We start from the raw sequence: 25,461 nt of genomic DNA, 5'->3' as shown, positions 1-25,461 counted from the left end.
GTGGGAGGTCTGAAGTGCCTTGTGGGAGACGCAAAGGGAGGGATGTGAAGAGGACAACAATTCATCAAAACACAGACTCTGGCTTCGATTAGCTGAACTCTCACTTTGTGCATCACTGTATTTTTGGAGTAAGTTATTAAAGATGATCTCTCTGTAAATACATGAAATACATATATATATATTTATATATATATATATATATATATATATATATATATATATATATATTTGCTGTGTAATGAGTCAGCAAGTTAGCCAAACTCTCCCACAAACATGCTTACAGAAAGCTCTCTCTCTGCTTGTTCAGCCCTTCAGACCAAATTAAATGAAGAAGGAGGGAATAAAACACATGAGCTGACAATCAAAGGAGACACGAGACTGACAGCTGTGTTTGGAGCAGGGTGTGGGAGGCTGGAGCTCTGCAGATTCACTCCATCCAGAAAATGGCTCTGTGACCTGTCCAGATGCTCGCTGTGACTTGATAGCATTCATGCAGGGGAGATGTATATATATATATCAAAGTGTGATATCAAATTAGTTTTATTCATTGTCTGGAATGGATGAACTCACAGTCTGGGATGGTCGGCTTTAATTTCTGAAAAGATGGACAAAGTATGTGTGTGCGTGGAAAACACAGGCATGTATACTGGTGGTGGTGGAGGATAATCTGATTGAGAAAAGTCTTTTGATGTCAAGAAGCAACATTTGAGAAAGAAGCCAGACAAGACCCTGAGGGAAGGATGATCCTGGTGAGTTTGCAGCTGAGCACTTTTTTTTTTTTTTTTTTTTTTTTATTTGCACAAGACTCAGGCCTATATTATGAAGCAAGACAGAGAGTCTCTTCCTCCTACTCTTTAGGCATGGGAGGTTTACTTAGTGGAGGAAAATGACATGCTCCAGATATAATATTAAGGACTCCAACTTTCCATCCATTCATTCATTCATTCATTCATTCATTCATTCATTCATTCCTTCATTCATTCCAGCTAATAGGTGAGAGACAGGATACACCCTGGAGAGGTCACCAGTCCATCGCAGGGACTGGCGTGCACTAACATAAAACATAAGATGGCCAAGACATGCCAAAATAGATGATACATACTCATTGACTTTTACTGTATGTAAAAGATTCAAATATCCATTATGGTTATGGTGTCACCCACTGATTTTTAGACTCCTAACATGGAACCTGCAGTTTTAATTTGGGCTGCTTCCCCCATGCACCCCCAAAACCAGATTTTACATCTAGTTGGTGGATCTGACTTAGAAAAATTGTCAGTCACAAGGTAATCCTGGTTGCTTACTTTCTCTACACCTGTTTCATCCTATTCACGACCTGAGAGGGGCTGGAGCATACCTGTATGTGGTCGAGTGACAGATGTGGTACACCCCTGAACACAGTCTCTGAATGAATTAGTGGTGTCCCTTTAACATCCATTTTGTAAGCTTCATCCATTTTATTTGTATTGACTGGTCACCCTATTCCTGGGCGCCTCTTTTTGAATGAACATGCTCATAGTCAGAAAATCCGGGTTGACTCATTATGTCAGTAACTAGTATTGTCCCACTAATTAAAAAAAAATGTCCTGGACACATATGTTCAAAAAACAGAAAAATACACATGACAACAACTTTGAAGTAAAGAAAATTAATAAACATGTCAAATGTGACATGTTATATATCTTTAAAATATTTGACAGCTCAACTGACTTGACACTGATTGGTCATCGCAGAATGCAGGTGTTATAACACCAGCTCTGTCCGTCAGGATGATGAGTGTAGCAGAAAACCACAGTAGTTATGGACACATCCCAAATATTAAATATAACATCAGAAGACTTTAGACACGAACATCAGTTTTAATTTAAGTATGAAAGCCTGCCAGGTTTCTGTCTGTTCATGCTTCACCTTCACTGACACACTGCCTTACTTCCACACTCCCATGCAGACATGGAGCTTGATGGAGACCAGGTTCCATGAGCTCTCCTCAAAACCGCAAGAAAAACTCAGCCAGCAATGCTACAGCATCCACTTTCCTTCAGTTGCTGTTGTGATTTTCATCAGCAATAAACTCCCGCCTCTGGTTTTCTTTTGCCTTCTTTCCTCACCATGTCCAACCTCCTTTCCCCTCCACCTCTTCTTTAGATGATTCCCCTCGCCTCCGCCTTGTACACTACCTCCAACACACTACCCCCATGGCCTGCCTCTCTCAACTGAAGTTGCCAAGAATAAGACAGGCTGATGTGGGGGCCCCATGAGGGAGGCCCCTACACTGGTGAAATAGTGTTCTCCAGCCTGAACACTCACTCCGCTGAATTCAGCCACTTGGCTCTGTTTATTTAATATTCAGTCAGCTGTGGGGAGTGGGGTTAGCCACAGCTTATAAAACTCAGTCAGCATGACCAAGATATAACCCCCCCACCACCACCTCCATTCTTCAGCAACCACACTTGCACGCGCGCACACACACACTCACACACACACACACACACACACACACACACACACACACACACACACACACACATTCACTGATACATTTTCATCTATATGGTATATATCACAAAGTATGACAACAGACTCAGACTTTGTAGGTTTTATGCATATTATCCTTTTCATGCAATAGTTGTAACAATAACAGTCTTTATTTTTATAGCAGCGTTTTAAACAAAGTTATCATGTGTATAATTTATTTCAAGGAAGACTTAAATGAAGACCAATTTAAACAAGGAGGTAGCATTTGAGCACATTTTGCAGTTTTAAGTCATCCAAATGTCAACAAGGAAGCAGCTTTTTAAGCACATGATATAAGTGGAAACACCACACAAGAAAGAAAAGAGAAAAATTATGTGTGCTTTTTTCATTTTGTCCTTACGACACTTTTTTCACCCATGCACATCAAAGGGGATCTCAAGGACATAATGAGCTTAACTTTTTGACTGGCAGTAAGACGACTGAAACAAAGCAGGAAGCAGGAGAGACGTGAGCTACGGCGCAACCTCAAGAGGTGAGTTCAGAAGATGGTGAAGTGGACAAATATGGATTTGTGTGAGCAGGGATGGGGTGTGGGGTGTGGGATCCTAATAATTCTCACAGCAGCTCATATTCACCTCACCCTGCTGCGTGAAATCCCAGCAGGCTCCATCTATGGCTTGACTGGAAGACTCCATGGCAACCTCCAGGGTCAGGGGTCGTAAAGAAAGGTTGCTTTTATCTGCTAATGAGGTCGATACCTGGGGCTCCATGTCTCTCCACTTCTTTTTCTCTGTGTAGTCAAAGACAGAGGGAGGGGGTGCAGCGGTTGTGAATGCCTGCCAAGTGACACCAATGCCATCTTCACTCATCTCTGCTGTGCATACTTTGAGCCGAGGCGCTAGGCAGGAGGGGAAACTCGTACTGGGTACTGCACTGTAGGGAGGATGACAAACGGCTCTAAAATTGCTGTCCCCCAGTCTGACTCTTCATTGCAAACTGACTATCGCACTAAAAGTCACTGGATGATGGTGCCCATACCTTCATTTTAGGGCTTTGATTGATTGCTTGTGCATCAACATGGTTTGTGTCGCACAACACTTACTGTTAAAGTGGCTTGTGATTGATGTTGTGTTTTTTTGTTTCTTGCACACAAATCTGCAGCACTAAAAAAGTAGTGACACACCAGTCAAACAAACCATATGCTTAACACCCATCTTTCTAAAATCACTCACAATTTAGGAAAAGTCAGTGTACTGTCTGAGTTATGGACTGCTTTACAAAAGAAGGTTGTGTGAGACATTAGGTAAGCTGTTAATGCCCCTGGAAAACACACTTCACTATATCACTGGCCCATGTGCCCCTTCAAAGGGGCAAACAGGCACCTTCACCACCCCATCCCTCTCACACACACGCCCCCTGTCATGTCCGCAGAACTGAGAAAGGAGTCCATTAACTCTGATTTAGTGGCAGTGTCATGCAGTCGGCTTTGTGAGGAGGTGACATTCAGTGAATAGGAATCAGAACCTGCTCCCCTCCTCCTCCATCTTTCCTCCTCTTGGCTCCATGCACTGGCATGTGGAAGAGTTGGTGTGTCTCCGGTGGGAGTGTGAGGGGTTCACGGCTGTGTGTGTCGGGGGGTGGGGACATGGATTGAGAGGGTTTTGCTGCCACATGTCTGAGTGGCGGACTCTTTGTGCCTGGGCCAGCCTGTTTGTTTAGCCTTTCCTCAGAGAGCGCCTCACACATCGCTGCTTCATCCAGAGAGAGGAGTAAAAGTTGTGTGAGGAGCTGGTTTGAAGATCTAACAGCATCTAACAGCTTGGATTTCATGTTCCAAAAACACAAAAAAATAAAACCAGAGCACAACGTGTAACAGTAACTGTACACTGCGTGACTTTCATGATAGCACACATTGAGTTTACATGTAATGAGATGTGTTGTAGGCTTAATAAAAAGCGGTTATTGCTAACAACACAAAAAATTTCATATGTTAAAAAACACATTTCATTGCACACAAACAGAAAAATGCAACATATTGGAAAATGAAATATTCGACATATCAGTAAACAAATCAATATGTAAAAATATGCAATAGAAAACAGCTAAAAAAAATTTTAAACAGCATAGTTTTAAAGAATCATTTAAGAAAAAGAACATTTCAGAAGCATATGTCATGGTATTTCAGGAAATGCATCAAAATATTTAAAAAATATTCAGTAACACGATGAACTTAAACACACACTGCAAAAATGTTATTGAGTTTTCTCCTTCTTTCAGTCTTGTGTTGTATTTTAAAGTTGTATGTAAGTTTCTAATGTTTTTTCTATCTTTCTTTTGTTTTTGTTGGGTTTTTTTTTGGTTTGTTTTTGTATTTATAAATAAATAGATTTTCTCTTTAGTCATTTTTCTAAGATCTTTTTGTGTTTTCTGCTTTGTTGAGTTTCATGTCTCAAGTATAAAAAAGGAACAGTTTGGAACTTTAACCTCAATAATAAAGTAATTAAATTCTCAAGGAAAAAAAAAACTATTGTTAATCAAAGTTCCTAACTTTTACAAAGCCACGGTCAGTTTCGTATTTTCTGTGAAACTAATTATGGCCTAAAATATATTTTTGTAAGATTCTACCAAAGCAAGATTATAAATTTAACAGAATCTCTCAGGATTAATGCAGCCTCATAAACCAGAATATCTGAGACAAACAAAAGCAGGAAATCCAGAGTTCAGACTTTTATCATTTGCAGATGCTTCAGATCATTTCCAAAGAAAATTATTTTTTTAGGGTGGAATGCTAAGAAATCAAACTGTCAGTTCTTTTGGCAACACGATAGAAGATAAATAAAAGATAAAAGACAGGTGATGTAATGCATGCCAAGGTTTTAACAGTATTATTCCAAGAACCTGAAAGCAGAGATTTATCATGTGATATATAAAGTCACGGACAGCTGCATCTGGAATGTTCCTGTAAGTTTGTGAGATTTTAATCTGGACAAATAACTCAATGTGATGTTTAATTTTTCACATTTAGTAAAAGTCAGGTTCCTAATTTATTATGTAACTACAATGAACAATTATTAATCTAGATTGGGTTATATTACGTTCAGTTGGACATGCTTTAGCTGTCCACACAGTCAGCAGCTGCTTCTCGTGACCTCTGTAAGATCTTCCCGTCCGGTCTGAACTTCTCCCAGCAGCGGTGGAAGCTCAGGACTGGTTTCCACCTCTGGCCTTAGTGGTGTCAACACAGACGGTGAGCCACATCCATGTGATAGAAAAACAGGAGGGCAGGGAGGTCAGGATTGATTACTTTTCCCTGCTCTCTTGGAAAACAAAATGAGAAAATATTTACACAAACAGGAAGCTTAGCATTTCCTAATGATTGGAAACACGTTGAGCGTGGTGCGCGCTTCCTCCCCCCGGACTAATTGTGTTGTTTTCTCACTCAGCATGCACATATACACCCATTTTTACACACATGTACACACAAAGAGCAGGATGATATTTATGTCAGAACAGGGAACTGGCATTAAAGGTTTGAGAAAGATTTTAAGAGGAGTTAAGCTTTCTTTGACATTAAAGTCTGGATGGTGGGATGTTTGAAGCCAAACTAAAAGCCCATTAACTTGTTGAGTTCAGGCTTCCCTCCAGCCATGTTAGATCAACCATAATAAGTTGCAAGTTTATGGACCTTTTGCTCCCCAAATGTCTACCATGTTGCTAATTGCGCACATCTGTGACTGGTGTTTTGATGTTTTGTCTCAATGTGCAGCTGTCCGTTCCAGCAGCCTCTGGTTGGAAGTGGCTTGGCCCTCCGCTCTCTGCATTCAGGCCTTTAATATCAATCAAATGTTTACTTTTAATATAGGTGGTTTTTTTTTTTTTTTTTTCCTTCTTCGACCTGAAGCCCTTTGAGGTCTCGTTATATGAAGGGCAGTATAAATCCAGTGTTTTATTATTATTAGTTTTATTATCATCCATGAATGTAGTGTGTGATCAGCAGCATGGCTTTTTACACTTCAAGTCTGAAATTCAACTTGCACTAACGCTTAAATATTAGAAGTGGAATAAGAAAAAATTCTCTTTCAGCCTCCAGATGGCCAATGCCTTTTATGTAGTGTGTGATATGGAGCAGAGACATGTCAGGACTGATGTTTGTTCAGGTTTGACACACAGTTTATGTCTATTTAATTAACTTGTCAATCACGGCTCCATGAAATCATTAGGTAAGCTAATATTTAATTATAAATTCTCAGCCCTGTCAAGTTATTTCAGCCATTTTTGTTATTGTACTGAGGTTGTGGATTTCACAAACTTTTATTAATGCTTTTATTAGTATTGTTGCTTGTGTATTTACATACAAAGGTCTAATGAGATGTGCAATTTGAATACAGTCACTGTTATGCAACAACTCATAGCTGTCTGGATTTTATTAGTTTTTATTGGGTACTGGAAACAAACAGCTATCAAAGTCCAGTTTCTGATACAGTTTTATGTATTTTCTGCTGAATAAATACTTGTATGTTAACAGAAACAAGAAAACAGTGCAAACCTGAGTGAGTTTTCTTTCTTTTTTTCATACTTGTTGCAACTTTTTTTCACATTATCCATAAAATGGATCTTATTTTTTCCACTCTTTAGATGTTGACATTCAACCGCAACACAGTAAATGTCTCTGACATTAATTTGAAAGTAAATCTTGATCCCATTCACCTACTTACTGTGTAATTCTTCATAGATTAAATTCTCGTTATCTCTGTTCTTGTGTCTCAACTTTCCAAAACTCCTTTTCTGTAATAAAAACTTTCACGTTTGCTTTGTGTGTTTGTCTCTGAAACAAAGTATCCAAAGAAAACAGATATTGACTGGTAATGAGACTTTAAGGTGGATTTTAAACAGTTTATTTAACTGTTCTCTCAAGAAAGTTTTGCGACAAGGTCTGGAGTTTGTTTATATCGGCTATCACTTTTACTGCTGTGTGGTGTCTTGCAGTGCCATCAGAGGAGGGATCAGCACAAAAGTGCGCTATGTGTACTCCAGTGAAATCTGATCTTGAGTAATTGTCAGGATAAGGCGAGGGATTGACCTCTGCCATGAACCATATTTTCTCAAACAACACACACTTGAGCTGGCTTTGAAATAGCCTCTCCTGCAGGACCAGAGTGGTCCATGAGGAAGCTAGTCATCAACGTTTTAGTGTAGCTAAACAAAGCCCATGGTAATTTCATTTGCTCTTATTCTTACACTCCCAGTGAGTAGCTGATGGCGTCACCTCCCCCAGTCTCCATCCCTCTGCTGGTCATAACATCTCATACCAGCAAGGTGAGGGATGGCTTCACACTAACAAAACCAGCTCATGAAACAAAACTTTTCTCTTTTTTTATAGAGTGTGTCTCCTCCACTTACAATAGCATCAACTCTTCCCACTGTTTTCATTTATTAAAGCAGATCCAAAACTGTCTTTGGTTTGTCCTCTGACTGATGAATGTGCTCACTGTTATTTATGGCATCAAAGACCATTACATTCTGTGTTTTCCAAAGCTATTCATGCGACTTGACAAAGCAAAACAATTTTTAATTCAAATCGTCAAACATTCACAGCCGTGTCCAGACATAGTGTCTTTGGTGCTTTGACATTTCAGATCCTTTAGAGTTCAACTCGCATTCCTTTCATCCCAGATCCCCCGGGAGTCCACCCCACCTCTCCCAATCACTTCCACAGTGTGAGGGAATCAGACAGATGCATGATCTGGCAGATGGTAGGCAGGTCAATGTTCAGATGACATCTATGGTATGCACACTGTACAGAGTCACCACAACTGGCACTTAACGGCTGCCATGAATGCTCAGATTCCCGCTTGAGCTCCTTTATACTCCTGCTTAGAAGGTTAGAAATCTGTTTGAGCAAACTATGTTGATGACACGCTGTAGGGTGACTGAATATGGATCACAGACATTTGCGTCTTTTGAAAAGGTCTAAAGGGCTGCTCAGTTTTTAGTAATAACAGGAGGGCTTCCGGTGTTGACCTCCACTGCCCTCTTCTACCTATCTCTCCCCCCACTCTGCCCTAAACTTGAAATCCCTGCTTTGAAGGGCTCAGGCTGTTGCAGTCACTTAGTCTGACAGAGAGACACATAGAGAGTGGAAAATGTCTTTTAAAGAAACAAAAATGTTTTTTAATATTATAATCTGCATTTAATCAAACAAAACACACACACATAAGAATGTAGCAATAGAACAACAATCAAATATCCAACCATCAATGTTTCCTTGCAAGTAAAAAGAAATCTAATAATCAGTTAAGTTAACACAGATTTGGGCTTTGATAAACTTGTCCAAAGCTTTCCTCTTACACAGCAGAAAGCAGCGGGAAAATGCAGGCTGTGTTCAATCACTGCAAAGCTCTGAAATAAACAATCTGTCAATTCTCATAGAAACTGGTAAACAACGCCCCCTTGTGTTTGAATAATCCTCTTTTCTGCTCATCAACTTACAAAGTGAAGGATGGATTCAGAAAAAAAAAAACATTTTAAAGCATTTTAACAGCAGAGTGTAGTCCCAAACAAAATAATAAAATAAACAATAAATATTCAAGGTAAGGCAACAGCAAATAAACAACATTTGGAAATACCTTATAGTTGATATTTACAAAACTCTTCAAGTCAAAAAAATGTACATGTGATAAAAATCACTTCCTCCTTCCAGATTCGCGCAGGCGTCCAAAAGTGGAGGTGAGCTGTAGCGCCGACCTCTCGCACAGTGACAGCGGAGTGTCTGCGGAGGTCAGTTCTTCCAGTGACACATCACTAACATGTTGGGAAGTTTGTGGAGAAGCTGAGCCTGAATGTGTCCTGTCAGTAAGAGTGAGAAATCCATCCTGATTTCCTTTTCCAAGACCCTCCAGGTGTGCCTGGAAGGTAGCAGTCTGTTGTTCCAGGGAGCTGAAGCCCTCCTGCACCTTGTCAAACTGCAGAAACAGAGATGTTTCCAATCCTGCTGGGTTTTTAAAATCATATCTGAGTGTGTTTTCTCCCACAGCAGAGTTTTAGTTTACCTGCTCAATGTTGGACTGAAGCAGCAGCTCTGGCCAGACCGACTCACTGCTGCTGTCCACCCTGCTGCTGATGTGAGTGTGACTCCAGGTTAACTCCTGAAGAAGATGAGTATAAAAATTAAGACAACAGTAAATATCAGAGATGATTTTTTCCTACATGAGGAGAACTTTACCTGCAGCAGCCGCATGCTGTCCTTCAGATGAGCCTGGCAAGACTGAAGTCTGCTTCTGTAGTGACCCAAGACTGTAAATAAAGTCTTTTACAAACACACAGACTTTAAAGGCAAAGACAAAAATTAACAACTCCAACAACAACTCCATTATGTCAAAACATTACACAAAATTTGCACACCTGCACACCCAAGCAAGAGAAAGTCAGCTCCAAAGATATCTTTGGATCCCTTTTTTGCCTTTTTAGGAGGTTTTTAAGGTACAGTGTGTAAGAATTACTGACATCTGGCAGTAAAGATGAAAATATCCATCATGGTATCTAGTGGTGAAAATATGGCAGCTGATATTTATGTGGACCCTCTGCAAGTAGATGTGATATTCTTGGTTTTAATTGTTTTAAATGATATGTAGATTTTTTCTGATATATTGATTTAGACAGTCTGCACCTTTACATGTTGGCGTGTCATTAAATTAAGCCTCCATGTGCTCTTAAATCCACTGTTTGTTTGTAGGTGCGGTTCTTTAAAGCCTGGGCTTTGAAAACCACGACGTAACATAAGCAAGTGAGTCTGGTGTTGAACAGAGAGTGAGGCCGACACTATCCGCAAAACATCGAACTCACCAAACACTTGAAATTTAAAAAAAAAAAAAAAAAAAAAGGAGATGTTTGCATGTCTCTTGGTGTATCAGCAGACAGATTTTCACACCTGCTTACCTCTGCATCTGTCTGGGCCGAGGCCAGGTCTCTGTGGCCTTGGCCCTCCTGTTTGGTTAGCGTGACCCCAGCATGCAGCTCCTCCAGCTGGGCCCAAAGGCCATCAAGGCCCTGAAGCATGTCATTCACACTGGCCTCAAAATCTCCCTGCACTTGGACGAGGGTGCGTAGGGCCTCTAGCCTGTCAGAGGGGAACGTGTGATGTTAATCGCACTAAATTAGGTTTCAGAGGCAGCAGATTGCATGTCCTCTGGTGGCTGAACCTCACCTCTGCTGCAGATAGGTGCAGATGAGCTTGGGTTTGTCTTTAAGTATGGAGCCTCGATCCACTTCTTCAAATATCCCCACTGACCCAACATTAACCTTCTGAAGTGTGTGAGCCACTGCCTGTAGTTAAAAGGAAAGGAAAGAGAGGCTATGGTTACTGTTTGAGGTTTGTTCAGCTAAGAAGGAAAAGAGACAAAACATCAGAAATATTCTCCTCCAGTAAGTCATCTAGTTAATTCACAAAACAGAAAGCAGCAGCTCTGTGATTGCATGTGTTGCCTGCGGCTACAGTATATGTGTATTCCTGAGAGTAACGTCTGATCCCTGTAATATTACCACCAAAGACTTCAAACTGATCTACATGCAAAGACCAAGGAGATAACTAATTCTGCTAGAGGCTGCTGTGTGTTTGAGAGAGAGCAGAAGGCTGCGTTTTCTTTGTTTAAGGTGGTTTTCTCCATCTAACCTCCAGTCTGGAGAGGAGACCTTCAATATGGGGCACACTTGGGTCTGGAATAGGCTCCTGAAGTACACAAAGCAGCAAGCTGTCAGTCAGAGCAAGGATCAGGGACACTAGGAGGTCTGAGCTCTGAGTTTGAGACATCCTGGAGGAAAATGTGTAGATTTAAGAGATTCTTTGTAAATTAGTCAGAATTTTATTTTCCAAAAACAACATTTTCTTTCTAATTTCTCCCTATAATCGAAAACTTGATTGAAGAAAACATAATTGAAATAATTAAGTCTCACCATAAATGCTGGTTATTCTGGCTTTCAGTGGCAGGTTCCTGCTGTTTCCTCTGTGGAAGCTCCTCCTTAAATTAAAGCAAATTCACTGAACAAACCAAACTCCATTAAATAAACCAAAAGGGTTAAAATGGAACCGGCTCAGCTTATGCAGCTGCTCTCACCGGGGATTTTCCTGGCCGTAGGCAGCGCTGCAGGGCATAAATACAACCCCCCAGAACAATCCATAGCAAACAGACTAACAGCAGCCTGCAGCACACCTCCACCGTGGACAGAGAAGGGTGCAGCAGCATCTCCAGCTGACAGACTGACCACACTGCAACCACCGGAGCAAAACTGTACCAGGGTCTCAATGTCCTCAGGCTCTGGGACCAGGACATGTGCTGGACATGTCCTTCATCTGGTTTTTGATTTGAACTTAAACCAAACAACAGAGATTAACAGTGGTTAAACGGATTTACTGAAAATAAACAAGAACAACATGAGAGGATTTCAATTTTAACCCTAAATTTGTGCATCCTTGTTCAGGTGTCTTTGCATTGATATCTTTGGCAAAACTGTACCTGAAAATCTCTGTAATCAGTTTTATATTAGGATAAGTTATTGTATCAGAAGTCCAACACTGAAATATGAGGCGAAAGATGTGGCAAGAGATGGAAATTTACAAATAACATGTCCATCTCTCATGTAATCTAAAGTCCCCAATAAAATTTTTTAAATTTTAACTAGTCGATATTTTCTTTCACAACATCCAGTTCCTGTGAAATGCCATCATCTGCTAGATGTGAAACCTGTTAACACACACAATGACAGATATCCACTTAATGGTTCAGAAAACATTTGCTTTACAACCATCATTACACACATAAGCTTCTCTTCCTCAATCAATCAGATTAAAAGTTATCTGTTTTAAGACACAAATGTCCACCTACCTCTGCTGCTGTTGGTTCCTCTCCCCGTCCTCCCTTACCTCCTCCATCCATTTGCTGGCCCAGTCCCAATCCCCCATCTCTCCCTGTCCTGCTGTCCTGACCTTTGGGGAGGACAAGAGTTAACCGAGGCATGACACAGATACAAACATGCTGGTTGAAACTGCAGCAGAGCCATTAGGTGCCCATAGGCGCCTTGCAACATGACAAGCTTGTTTAACTGGTTGGGCTGGAGGATCTCTTTTATTTAAGTAGTGACTTTTCCCACATTTCAGCCATACAGGAATGTGTTAAACACACTAATCACAAGTGTGTAGAGAACAAACCCAGCTCCACCCAGTTAACCAGGAGCAAAAAAAAGCTAGCAGCATGCATTTAGTCCAACAAGTAAAAATGAAGGCAGACTCTTTTAAATCATTTGTACTCAGACAGGATTTTAAAGTGAGAGGTTGTTTGACCATTAATGTTTACCAACTGCTCTTTAATAAGCTGTGAAACCGGTTTCTGCTCTTTGAGATGATGCTGCCATCTAGCGGCTAGAATAAGAATAACATCCAGGTGAGTCAATGGATCTGGACCTGGACACCATCATTTTGTATGTCAAACACTTTCATAATGAATTTAAATGAGCTCCAATAAGAATCAACCATACCATGAAACAGATCATGTCATTCTGACAACAGAATACACTAACAAAACCGACTGTTGATAAAAACTCATTTATAAGTTATCTGACATCCCTACAATTTAGAAATGTTTTACCAGAAGGTTTAATCTCCCTTATTTCTCTCATCTTTATTACTTTATAGTTATCCATTCTTTCATTCTCTATACCTTTTATTCTAATTCAGGGTTGCGGGGAAGCTGGAGCCTATTCCAAAAATTTGCAGGCTTTATAATATAACTTTTTTCTTCTCTAATGAACCTTTTCTGTCTTTCAGCTGATTATCGCAGCCCATTTTGCAGCTACTGTCCATCAGTTATCATTCAAAGAAGCTGCTTTTAAGGATCAGTCTTTAGTTAATTAGTTTAACCATTGGATTCAGATGGTGCTGGAGATAAACCCCTTTAACTTAGTAAAGCCCCCTTTAATGAATCAAAATTGTGTTGTAATGATTGTAAGAAAGAAATGAGCATGTACTTAAATTTCTATTCTTATTCTATCTTCACTGAGTCTGGCTGCTTAAAGAGAACAGGAGTGAACAAATATTGATTTAGACTGTTCAGTCATCTGAAACTTGTCTGGAGGTTGCTGCTGCTGACCAGCTCAGCTGCTAATTCAATTATTGATCGAAGGAAACTTGGTGACCTCAAACAGTTGGTGCTAAGGTCTTACAGGCATGGTATTACTTGTTCTACCATTTGATCCATTTCTGTTAAAGCTTTAAACCGCAGAGAGCAGCTCATCAGTTCGGAATTTAGTTTTCTGGGTGCGGTGGTTGTCAAAAAAAAACAAAAACTATATATATATATATATATATCTATATATATATAGATATATATATACACACACTCACATGCACACACACACAAATATCTTTAATCTGAGGTCTTCAGGTGAGGGTCCGCAAAGGAAGTTCCCTGCTTGAATTTTTGCTTGATTAGACTATTTTTTATTTATACATTTCCTCAATAATTTATATTTATATAGACCTGAATCCAACATACTGTATTAAATGAATAAATGGAGGCAGACGTTATCTTTCGGTTAAAAATACATACATTCAACACACACAGGAGCTGTGTACAGCTGGGCGCCACTTCATTCACTACTCAAGATTGACCTAGACCCTGTCCCATCAAGCCTCCTGCACACAAAGAGGAGGGCCCTGTTGTCACTGTTGCTTTTGTGCCAATAACAAGGATGATGTTACATGCCAGCTCTGCCAGGTTCCCAGTGACTGGCTAACTGTTGCGAACTGGGCTTCGTTATGAGAAAAAAATGTGACTAAAAAACTACATGAGCACGAGAGACACCCTCCATCTCAGAAAGTACAGCTGCTGATGTAGCCGATTAAATGTGAGAAAAGAACTGAAAATATACATATAATTATCTTGAGTTTATCTTACCAAAATTTTCTCAAAGCTAAACTAACAACAGCTTCATACAAGCTCACAATCAGCATGCCATTCAGCTGAATGGTTGTCCCTGCTCCATTTCTGCATCTGTTTGGGGGTCTTTGGCCTGAAAAACATTGAAGACCCCTGCCATAAACTGGTAATATTCAGTAACTGTGAATAATGGGTGCAGTTTTCTTTTTCTAAAATTTACTATTAAAACACTGGTGGTTACAAACCTCAAAAAATCCTTGAAAAGAGCTCATTCTAAATTTTATGAAGTAGATTCCAGCATGAAAAATGAGAACAACCCTCCATATTGCACAGAGGAAGCTGATGGAGAAAAATCACATCACTTATCAACACTGTACTGTAACATACAACAGATGATGCATGACAATTTGTAATAAACAAGATCATGACCTGACATTTTATACTGTTCTCCATATTTGCAAGTCATTTACAAACACAATAATTAAAGAACTGTCTGTAACATAATATGCAAAATCAGCATTCAGATCTGTACATGACTGAGCTCCCATCATTCCACTGCATCAATATGTTGATGTAGTTATATTTTACATTCCATGTATTCAAAATGAGTGTTTAGATGATTTTTTATTGTTTACATATTCTGTTCAGAATAAAAACTTCACATTTTCTCTCTTCACTCATTTTATTTTCCTCATAAAGTTCTGGCAGCTTGCAAGGCAACAGTTCAGACACATAAAACTGTGCTGGTCTGTTTTATCTCAATGTACACAAATCTATACCCGTACGGATTTGGTGGTGTACTTTATAATTCGTGTGCGTACAAGCTGCCGAGGGGGGAGTTGCGCATGATCAGTCTGCAGGTCTGGACTTTCAGAATTCACGGTTTTGTGATGTGAACTTCACTGGTGCCGCTGCCGTTGGTGGTTGTGGTGATGATGTACTGTGTGGTGGTTTGCTGATTCTCAGGTTGCTCCAAATGTTCAGTCTGAGCCTGACCTGTGCTCTGAGAAGCGGTCGGCTTAGTATCCAGGTCGCTCTGACCCTCAGAGATGACGTAGTGCGTCTGGAGGGATGACGACAGATTTAGCTTTAGCTTGTTCTATTTAATTGTCTAGGATGCAAACATAATCTGATAACGATACAAACAGGTATATATATGAAGACGCGAACTCAACAACAAATGATTAAATCAAATCAACTCAATTGTCCTTAATCACATAAATGCTCAAATACATTTTAAAACAGCTTCTAGAGATATTGTTTTTAAATAAACTATAAATTCTTACATAAGAAATGTATTTTCTGTAGAAATTCTGAATGATTTCACCAAAATAGTTTTAGACAAAAATACAAATAAAAAAAAGAAAGAAAAACAATGAAAGATGTAAGATCGTGTTCCGGTCATCCGCTGTTCATTACTGATTTAAATACTTGACTCCTCTCTATTTATAAGCCAGTCATGTAAATTACATAACACACTTGTCTGACAGTAATGCAGATATTGTTATAGGTGCAATAATATGTTGTTTTTATGCTTTATAAGATTTTTAATGCAAATCAGCTCTTCCTCTTCCTGAGAATGGCTCACTGGCTCTGATATCTAAATGGCTGACTCGCATCAATACTAGACCAATGAAAAGTGAGTCCATCTAACCTGAGGGGGGATTTAATAACTACTGGAATGGGTCCTTAAGATTTCTGCAAACATCTGAGGGTACATCAAATCTTAATTTACTTTTTTTTCTTACTTTTAACAAGTAAGACTTGCCTGCTGCTTGTTTGTTTTGTTGATATTGCTGCCTACACTTAGCTCAGCATTGGCAGGCAAATGCAATAATCTCTCACTATTATACCAGTGGCTCACAATAGTTTTAAAATAACTATATTATTTATTCTGGGACATTATATCGACTAAACAAAAGTAGATATTGTGATACTGTGACAGGTATATATGTTCAGTACCTAAAACAAAGTGATCAAGCTCTGCTGGAATAGTAAAAGTGAGAGGATGTGTAATTATTTTGTAGATATTTCCTTTCTGTCACCTCTCAATCTGAATTTTCACAATCATCAACATTGTTCTTGCTCTGCAGAATTCTGAAGCGAGGACTTCATAAACCAATCACTCACCGTTTTCACCTGGTTACTGTTGACTCCAGATACAGGGGTGCTAGCTTCAGCTATCACATACTGTGCATGAGGTAGAGCCATCATTTGGATCTCAGATGCTGGAAGAGTAAGATGTTTAATTATGTAGCAGAGAACTATTAAAACATACAGGGCCTGGTTGGAAATTAAAACAGTGTAGGACTTACAGTAGCCTCTGTAGTTCCAGTTTCCAGGTATGTAAGCATGCTGCACAGTTCCCTGCTGCTGGGTGCTGTTAGCCTGGAGGGTGTGACTCTGAGCTAAAGTGACAGGGGTCAGCTGGGCAGGACTTAGCTCCTGATTGGGCTGCTGAGAGGTGGGGCTAAGCGGTTGGCTGGTACCCTGAAAGAGTTAAAAATTATGCTAGTTTTACATTTTAGAGATGGCAAGGATTCATCAATGAGTTCCTTAGCATGCTGTGATTTTTTTAGAGCTAACAACTGGCTTTTCAGATTGTTTGGATACAGAATGAAAATTTATTAAATGAGTGAAAATTGTGGGTTTACCTGGGTGGCACCTTGTCCAGTACCTGAGGGCTCTGTGACTTGGATGTGTTGAACCTGGATGGAGTGCTGACTGTAGCCATGTGGGTCATGCAGCTGGCTCACATCTACAGTCGGGGCCTGAGAATGTGGAGAGGAAGCCTGGCAAACACATGAAAAATAACAAACACTGAAAACAAATTTCCAAAGAACAGCAAGAAATGAAATGTGGTTTATATGCAGAAGAGTCTGAGCTTGAGCTGCTTGTTAAAGAAACAGCAAAAGCAGTCTAATTTTTATAAATGGGCCACATGTTAAGTGTAAAGATGCAAAGTGCTTTGTTTTAAACCTCAGCCAATAGTTGTACTTTTAGACCCAATCTGTATGTTATCCATCTAAAGCCCTGTTGGCTTCCAGGAAAAATACTTGTGCACATGCCAAAAAGTTCCTACTAATCAAAGTGTGCTGTAAAGCTGAGTGATAGTCCAGATGTTGTGATGCTCAGTCTGCTTTCTTACCGGAGCTACCTGGACGACCTGCAGCTGAATGTGTTGGGGTTGAGACAGGCTACCTCCAGCCTGTGAGACGGGGATGTACTGGATTCTCTGGTAGTCTCCCTGCGCTGTTCTGTAGTCTGAGGTGAGTGTTTGTGACAGTTCTGTCATGGCTTGGGTCAGCAGGTCTGTGGTCTGAAGAAAAGAAATCACATGTTTATCTTATACATATAAACATCTCATATATTTGTTGACCTTAAATTGATCTATCAAGGTATTTGATTCATGTGCTCCAAAAGGACGTCTCTTATCCTGTTATTTACAATTTCAGAATCTACATTATTGTAATTTATGTTTAAATATTTACAGTATCTATTCCTACCACAACAGCCTCAGTGGTACCATCTGCAGTGATGACAGCAGGAGCGTTACTGATTACAGCAGTGGTCAGAGGAGCCTGAATACTGTTAGCCAGCTGGGCAAACTCTGGGTGTTTTTTCCTGATGTGCTGAACCATCTTAGTCTGAGAAAGAGGCAAATTGTTATGAAAGTTCTTAATAGTGTAAATTATTGCTGCTTAATTAATCTCAATTAGGGGATTGCATATTTAATGAAGTCAAACTAACCTTGCTGCTGTACTGTTTGGCACAGTGAGGGCAGCAAACTGGTGCAGTTGCAATGGTACCAGTCAGCTGGGTGTGTGTGCTCAACATTGGGTCTGGCTCACCAGGAGCAGCTGGACGCAGTTTCCGGATGCTGGGTGGCAATTCTGCCCCAGGGTGGTTTTTCAGTATGTGAGCTTTGCGCTTACTGGCACTCTTGTACACCTGAAGAGACAAATTCATTTAATAAACTAACACTGCAAATTACTTGTTTCACTGAGGACCAAATGGGAAAGAACAAACCTTGTCACAATACTGGCAGAAATAGTCTCTGTTGGGTTTGATAATTGGCAGGGTTAGCTCAGGCACATCATCGATACGCATGTCTGGATGACGCTTGGACAAATGGTTTACCTGCAGACAGAAAAACTGAGGTAAGAGTACTTGAATTCAAAATAAGAATAAAAGTCTAAGAATTACAGCTCACCAGCATTCCTCTGCGCCGAAACCCCATCATGCACACTCTGCATTTGAACACAAAGCTCTCGAAGTCGGTGGTGGGGACCTTCATTTTGAGGGCTTTGGAACGGTGGATCCGATCAGCCTTCTTGGCTTCTCTGTCTGGATTGTGCATGCGCTGCATATGCTCCCGCAGCTTATCTTTCCTCTGAATTTTACAAGAAAATAAAAGATCACATATGTATAATGTAACACTATGCCCGTTTTTCCCCTTTGCTCTCCTTATTCAATTTACCTTGAATTGTTTGCCACATGTTGAGCACAGGAAGTCCTTGCGATCTGAGTGGCGCAACATGTGCAAGCGTAGCTTGTCCGGTCGACAGAAGGCCTTTTCACAGTCTGTGCACTGGAAGATTTTCTCTGAATGAAAGCAGCGAATATGCTTCTTCACCTGCAGAGGAGTATGTATTTACATATTAAAATATTTAGTAAAATATTTGAAAATTGTATTTCCAGGAACATCCAACTCTCTGGACTTTAAGTCTTTGACTTAAACCCTTCAACTTCCAGGTTCTTCCCCCTCCCTCACTGCTGTGATCAAGTTCGACTTTTAAAGCCATATAAGGCTGTCATTAACGCACAGGCTAGCACTAACCTGGATGAAGTCGCTGAATGTCTTCTTGCAGGAAGGGCAGGTGAAGCAGCCGTTCACAGAATGCACCTCTACGTGATCTTTTAGCAGCTCTAGCCTTTCAAATGTTTCTGGGCATAAGAGACAAGAGTAGGAGCGGTTCTCTGTGTGCACCAGTAGATGATCCTCCAGGGCCGAGTCACTCACGAAGCTCTTGCTGCAAATGTGGCAGGAAAAGTTGTAAGCGTCTCGGCCGTGAACCCGCAGGTGCTGATCCAGCTTGTCTTTTTCCCGAAAGGCCTTGCCACAGTGGGTGCATTTAAAAGGACGGAAAGTCTTTCTGATGAAAAGGTGCTGCAACGCTGCGTTCTGAGACGGAAAGGATGTGGATTTATTAGCAGAAAACCACAATATGCTTTCTGGCAAGTATTCGTTGAGACACAAGAAAAGAATGATAGAGGCACTGCAATGTAAAGGCAGATCCATTTCCCACATAAACATAAGAAATCTTGAAACCTTATGTTTTCCAACCATCCTCCAGCTTTCACCTACCTGTACATCCAACTGTGAGGGAAGCACACAATGAGGAAAAAAGACACAGCTGTAATGCGCAGCATGAGCACATTTACACCCAATACACACCATTAAAAACTTTGGCCCTGTTTAGTGGAAAGAGTCTCTGGTCTCACCCGTATTCGCTTTGCACGACGCAAGTCCTGTGATGTGAGGTGGGAATCTGATTGGCTGCTCTGAGATGGATCCTCCTTCAGTGGAACTGGCAGGTCCGCACTGGAGGGGGGCGTTAAAGATTCTGGGACTGGTTCCCCAGCAGGCAGCTCAAGTTGACCCTCTGTTTCAGTCCCAGTCTCCCCGTCTGTCTCCATCTCAACCTCCTTCAGCCCATTCTGAGCTCCTTCCACCTGCTCATCAAGTGGCTTCTCTGTCAATTCCAGCATTTCCTGAATAAAAAGTTAAGTGAAACATATATTTTTTAAATAAAATTATGTTCAACTAGTCATTTAATCAAAACAACTAATATAGATGTTTCCCAACTGTTGTCTTATCTCCACTGGCATCAACTGATGGATCTAAACGTATAAATTTGGGTGGACGTCCGGGTCTTCTTCCTGTCCCAAATCTCTTCCTCCCTCTTCCTCGACCCCGACCTCTGGATCTAAGTGAAGAAAGTCATTGTGAACAGGTTTAAGGAATGTGGTGGAAATAATGAGAGATAGTATGAGTTGAGGCGGTGACAGTGTTTTAACCTTGAAATAGAGCTTAACTTGTCATCATGCATATTGAGGTGTTGCTGCAGCTGCTCTGAGCTCACAAAGCGGCGGTTACATTCATAACAAGGCCAGTTCTTCTCTTGCTCCCGGAGCACTGAAAAAAGAAAAAAGAAAGAAAAATTGAAGATCAGGACTAACCAGGACTACTGAATGGACTTTTTAAACAGTTAATAACACAAAGCTGTGACACTTTTGGTAATAAGTAAACATAGGAGTGCTTACCTTTCCTCTCCTCTTCTGTAACATCATGGATCTTCTGATTTACAAACTCTGCATACGAAGCTGCATACCACACCTGCAAAATAAAAAACTCATTAAAAACTTCTTTGGCTCCAATAAAGTGTCTGGAAGGTGCAGCACCTACAATATGAAGCGGGACACATAAGACTGTTCCATTAATATTCACTGACCTTAAGCTCTTGCTTGGGCTGGATGTTCTTGATAGTTGTGTAAAATATTTCAGAGCCATACTGATAGGCCACCAAGTTTTGCTCCAGGTGATTCTGAGCAGGTCTCACAAACATCATCCAGTTACAGTTGTCTTCATCAGAAAGGTCCAACCACATGTCATTAGGCTTCTCTCCATCCTTCTCTGAGTCCAGCATGCACAGCTGAAACACGGATGAGGGCAAAGTTTATTAAATATAATTGGAATACCTGCAGAAGAGCGGATTGTGTACAAATAAAAACTCCCTGAGATCTTGTTTTCCCAGCAATTTCATTCACAAAAGTACACTTAATTTTTTACATTACAATTAATATTCAAATTACTAGAAACCGACACTTAACATTTTTGATATGACTGTATCAATAATAATATCCCAGAAAGAAGTGAGAGACTTTAAGTTCTCACTTCCTGCAGCCAAGAAGTATCCCTACCCTGTATCATACCTACAAGCAAGAGAAGATACAGTAGCTGTCATAAGAAAGTCAGTTTTATCAGTCAGCTTACAGCAGCCAAAAAGAAATTAATGTTGCCCTGTGCTGACTTACTTTCAAGTGAATGTAATGGTCCTGTAGTTCACTCTGTGGAACTAGTGGCCCTTCCACGGGGCCAAACTGTGTACGCTTTGGGATGCGTCTCTTGGAGAATACCCCACCCAGGAAGCGATCGATGTAGAGGACTAAAGGCAGACTGGCCCTTGCCTTGGACATCACTGGCCGGTTGGGGATGGGATGCAGCGGGCCGTGAGTTAGACAGACTGAGGGGTTGGCCGTGTTGCACTCCTCACACCCTGAGATGACACAAAGTATTGTTTTTATCCTAAAATATTTAAAGTTAGTTGTTTCGCGTAACAAAGTCAGCCACCACAATTGCTTGTTGCATTATTTAATTTTATATTATTTCTAAGGAGGTGGGGATTAACAAATAAAGATTACCCGTGTTTTATGCAAAAATCAGCTGTAACATCATGTTCTATTGACAGACGGTAATGGAGGATTTCACTCACACAGGCTGTGAGGGCTGAAAGATTGAGGCTGCCGCAGCTCCCAGTCATCCATCTCAGAGTCTTCGTCCTCATCTTCGTCCGAGTCATCCGTGGAGTCTGTGGCTCCGAGCGGGCTGGTGGGAGGATCTGAGATGTCGGCCATAGCTGTGAGCGAGTTGGACACAGACAGCTGCTCCTGTGTGTAAGATTTTTACAGTTATCTTCACTCTGATGGTCTGTTAATCTTTGTAGAAAACATTGATTCTGAAGCTCAGCCTTGACCTGTTCACATTTGGAAATACAATTCATATCTAGGAGGAAAATATTTTAAAAGTTAAGATACAAACTGAGCTTTTTGGAGGATCGTAGTGCAGACTTATGTGCTTATAAAACAACATTTTTACTAGGATTTTACTTTTCAACTGGAAAACGCAACATATCATGACATAAAGTAACAGTAAACAGCAGTTATATATTCCCTTGTTAGGATAAATAAACAGCCACACAAGAACAACATCTCTTCACCTGGGAAACTGACTCCAGGAGGGCTTGAGGAGCATCTGCTACATTGCTGAGCACATGCAGATTGGCGGCATTCATGTTCTGTCCACCAGGCAGCAGAACTGTGACCTACAAATGAGATTCAATATGTTGTAAGGATCTTTAAAGCGATGTGGCACACAGTGAGCTAGCAGTGTGGTAAGTATGTACGTAAGTAAATTTTATTTATATAGCACTTTTCACAGGTTAAAAGCCACAAAGTGCTTTACAGAGAGCAAAGAATAAAAGCAATCACATATAAGTACATAAAACAACAAGAGAAAGAATAAACATAAAATATAGCATGAAAACATAGTAGTAGTAGTTGTTGTAGTAAATATATTAGTGCTTGTTAAACCTACCTGCTGAGTCGTGCCGTCCTGTTGAATATAAGCCACTTGTGGCTGATCAGCAAATACAGTCTGAAAGAAAGTTGATGGCATGTTAATAACAAATTATCTTTGAACAAACTACCTTTTTGTCTAATAGGTGTCTAGGATACAATCTCATCCAACTAAGATCCTAGTTTTAATACAACAGTGTTGTGTCCAAATGAAACATTGAACTCCACATGCTCGTCATAGCAGTATAAACAGATTCTAAACTCTAGACAAGACCCTACTTCACCTGAGATCCATCTGCAGGGTGTATGTAGACCAGTGTGTGCTCTGCAGACTCTACAGAGGTATAGGAGTTTCCATCTGCTGTGTAAACCACCTGCTGCTCTCCCCTGTCCGCTTGATCTCCACTGTACACTATCTGGGCCACAGTGCCACCTTCAAAATGCACCTGCAACAGGTGTACACATAACCCAAACGCTTTAAAGCATCTTCAGCAATTTTCCAACTTTTAGTGGGTAAACATATAAAAAAAAAAATGAAATTCTATTTTTTTAAATATCTCTGCATATTGACTTTATTTAGCAACAAGAAAGAACATTTCCAGACTATTTTGAATTTTTAATGGCTTTTCATACTAATCTTGCTGTTCAAAGGATTGCAGACCTGTGTGGGGTTGCTTGAATCATTATTAACACTCTGACTCCATACAGTGGATGGTTCCTGCTTCGTCTCCATGGCAGCACAGTACCAGGCCTGTCCAGGCACCTCACTTCTCTCCTGAGACAGCTAAGGATGCCTGAAAAGCACAAACATAAGATGAATTATGTCATTTATGGTAATAGCACATATCATTGTGATGTTAATAACAATTCACACAGAAGTAATATACAAGCCTTTGATCCTAAATGGTAAAATAGAGTTATTTTAGTTCAAAACAGAGATTTTAATCAAGGATTTTTCTTAGGAGTGTATCTGGGGAGATTTTTGAATGGGTGTCTTTACTGTCACACTTTTATCAATGACATATTTTATTACTGGACTTGTACAGCAACAACGAGGGACTGCCGCAGCCATCCCAGCTGAGCCGATCTGAAATCATCCTCACGCGCCATATGAAACTAAGATTCATGCATCTCTGGCCCTAGTTTCGCTCGGCTGACAGTGCACGCACGCCAAAATAAACCAGCGTGTTGCTTGGTGTACAGAGCCGTCACACAAGACTCTCAGCGGGGGTACGTGGGGAAAGCCGGTTTGCTCACGAGGCCGCCGGGAAAACGACGTCCACAAAGAACCGCATCCCGGCACAACAGCCAGGATGAAAAATCACGATTTTGTACACTCATTCAAAATTTTAGTTGGTATAATCAATAAAAGATTAATTTCCCCCCTATTTTAACCCCGCAGGTGCTCAGTCCCAACCGGACCATACCACAAAAAGCAGCGCTGTAGAAATCCGGGCATTTACTGCACTGCAACATTAGCAATACGGCCGTGTAGCCCCAATGTAAGGCCGCACGTTCAGACAAACTCAACTTGTCAAATCACAAAAGAAAGGCCGCTTTTTGCGATTTTTAACAGCACTAACAATGAAGGGCTAAATATCCTAATATTTTGGTTAGACCCACCCGTCCCCCATTTCTAGTTGAGCCCAGCCCTTCAAGTCTACGGTGAACAAGGAAGAACGGGCTCCATTTTGGGTGGGACTAACAACAACAGCTACGTCCAAAGAGACCTACAGAAAATAAATACATCTTTTACCGATACACACACACTAATACAACCTACACGTTTATTTTACGTTAACTCAAATATTAATGGACGACCGAGAGACAGAACTATTCGTTATTTAATCCCTGTTAATCTTACATGATGTAGAAAACGAGCAAGTTGTTCTTACCTCAGAATGGTAGCTGCAGAGATGGCTGCATTGCATATATTAACATAACCTGCCTAGCAACACGCATGAGCGTGGTTTCTGATTGGTGGTTAATTACTTTGGCGCAATTGGTGTATGCCTTAAAAAAAGATACACTAAAAAAACACAAAAACAAGTTATATACAAGCAACTTTTATAATATTAAATTTTACTGTGTTGTTTCTAATCATAAGACAGCCCAATTTTCTTCCAATGTTTAAACATTTAAAAGTTAGATTTCACATTTACAACCAATCACAAAAATTTCACACTGAGCTCGGCCAGTTGAATTCAAGATGTTTATAGCTTAATGTTGACAGACAGACAGACAGACAGACAGACAGATAGATAGATAGATAGATTATATATTTTGGGGGTTTATAGTTCTCTTTGGTGCTAACTATTTTCAAATAATGGTTGCTGTTTGGGTTACTCAATTCATGTTTGGATTTATGAATGTAGGGTTGCTCAAGGATGAGAGTATTGCTGGATACAGTAAACAGAGTAATAACCATTTAATTGCTTTGTATTTAATTTCTTTAGCTCTGGGATAGATTACAAATTTGAGTTACTTTGGAAAGAACAGAGAGACTGAGTTAATTAAAGGTAATACATCTTATGAAATATATTTAAACATATTTATTAATTAAACATATATTGTTTTGTTTGTTAATTTAATTACGAAACCAGTCTTATTAATTATGGGATACATCAAAATTCCAATATTT

At 40.3% G+C, this 25,461-nt stretch overlaps 2 protein-coding genes across 7 annotated transcripts; both read right to left on the bottom strand.

The window, feature by feature from the left end:
- Positions 1-8,625: 8,625 nt before the first annotated feature.
- Positions 8,626-13,750, bottom strand: si:ch211-151h10.2 (uncharacterized protein LOC567699 homolog). Of its 4 annotated transcripts, XM_041993892.1 has the most exons (10): positions 13,185-13,750; positions 12,354-12,454; positions 11,586-11,838; positions 11,425-11,489; positions 11,144-11,282; positions 10,679-10,797; positions 10,411-10,591; positions 9,698-9,781; positions 9,525-9,620; positions 8,626-9,437 (listed from the first exon to the last, which is right to left on the bottom strand). In XM_041993892.1, exons 2-10 carry the CDS (start codon positions 12,428-12,430, stop codon positions 9,159-9,161), a joined length of 1,293 nt encoding a protein of 430 aa, XP_041849826.1. In that variant the 5' UTR covers positions 12,431-12,454; positions 13,185-13,750; the 3' UTR covers positions 8,626-9,158. The 4 variants fall into 4 exon arrangements, with proteins under 4 accessions (XP_041849826.1, XP_041849827.1, XP_041849825.1 ...); XM_041993893.1 differs by lacking the exon at positions 13,185-13,750 and having other exon boundaries at positions 11,425-11,486; positions 12,354-12,512; XM_041993891.1 differs by lacking the exon at positions 13,185-13,750 and having other exon boundaries at positions 12,354-12,511.
- Positions 13,751-14,669: 919 nt separating this feature from the next.
- On the bottom strand, positions 14,670-24,751 carry prdm10 (PR domain containing 10). 3 transcript variants are annotated; one of them, XM_041995395.1, is made up of 24 exons: positions 24,716-24,751; positions 23,482-23,614; positions 23,105-23,266; positions 22,840-22,899; positions 22,463-22,567; positions 21,959-22,133; positions 21,501-21,742; positions 20,918-21,118; positions 20,730-20,802; positions 20,484-20,601; positions 20,272-20,392; positions 19,908-20,177; positions 19,771-19,782; positions 19,243-19,587; positions 18,883-19,038; positions 18,616-18,795; positions 18,432-18,542; positions 18,153-18,353; positions 17,909-18,049; positions 17,551-17,721; positions 17,057-17,194; positions 16,718-16,892; positions 16,533-16,630; positions 14,670-15,465 (listed from the first exon to the last, which is right to left on the bottom strand). In XM_041995395.1, exons 2-24 carry the CDS (start codon positions 23,551-23,553, stop codon positions 15,280-15,282), a joined length of 3,513 nt encoding a protein of 1,170 aa, XP_041851329.1. In that variant the 5' UTR covers positions 23,554-23,614; positions 24,716-24,751; the 3' UTR covers positions 14,670-15,279. The 3 variants fall into 3 exon arrangements, with proteins under 3 accessions (XP_041851329.1, XP_041851331.1, XP_041851330.1); XM_041995397.1 differs by lacking the exon at positions 24,716-24,751 and having other exon boundaries at positions 20,502-20,601; positions 23,482-23,842; XM_041995396.1 differs by lacking the exons at positions 19,771-19,782; positions 24,716-24,751 and having other exon boundaries at positions 23,482-23,840.
- Between the last annotated feature and the right edge of the window lie 710 nt (positions 24,752-25,461).

Source organism: Melanotaenia boesemani, chromosome 9 (genome assembly GCF_017639745.1).
Source record: "Melanotaenia boesemani isolate fMelBoe1 chromosome 9, fMelBoe1.pri, whole genome shotgun sequence".
NCBI classification, from domain to species: domain Eukaryota; kingdom Metazoa; phylum Chordata; class Actinopteri; order Atheriniformes; family Melanotaeniidae; genus Melanotaenia; species Melanotaenia boesemani.
This window is presented reverse-complemented; position numbering and strand designations above follow the sequence as displayed.

What these genes read in the sequence shown, in the direction of transcription:
- si:ch211-151h10.2 (XM_041993892.1), bottom strand. Translation starts at nt 12,430, where the DNA reads ATGGGGGATTGGGACTGGGCCAGCAAATGGATGGAGGAGGTAAGGGAG. An exon ending in AGGAACCAACAGCAGCAGAG is followed by an intron (nt 11,839 to 12,353) that starts GTAGGTGGACAT and finishes GTTTGGTTTAAG; the next exon opens with TTCAAATCAAAAACCAGATG. An exon ending in GTCTCCTCTCCAGACTGGAG is followed by an intron (nt 10,798 to 11,143) that starts GTTAGATGGAGA and finishes TTTTAACTACAG; the next exon opens with GCAGTGGCTCACACACTTCA.
- prdm10 (XM_041995395.1), bottom strand. Translation starts at nt 23,553, where the DNA reads ATGGAGACGAAGCAGGAACCATCCACTGTATGGAGTCAGAGTGTTAAT. An exon ending in TTTCAGCCCTCACAGCCTGT is followed by an intron (nt 21,743 to 21,958) that starts GTGAGTGAAATC and finishes GTGTCATCTCAG; the next exon opens with GGTGTGAGGAGTGCAACACG. An exon ending in AGCCCAAGCAAGAGCTTAAG is followed by an intron (nt 20,803 to 20,917) that starts GTCAGTGAATAT and finishes TTTATTTTGCAG; the next exon opens with GTGTGGTATGCAGCTTCGTA.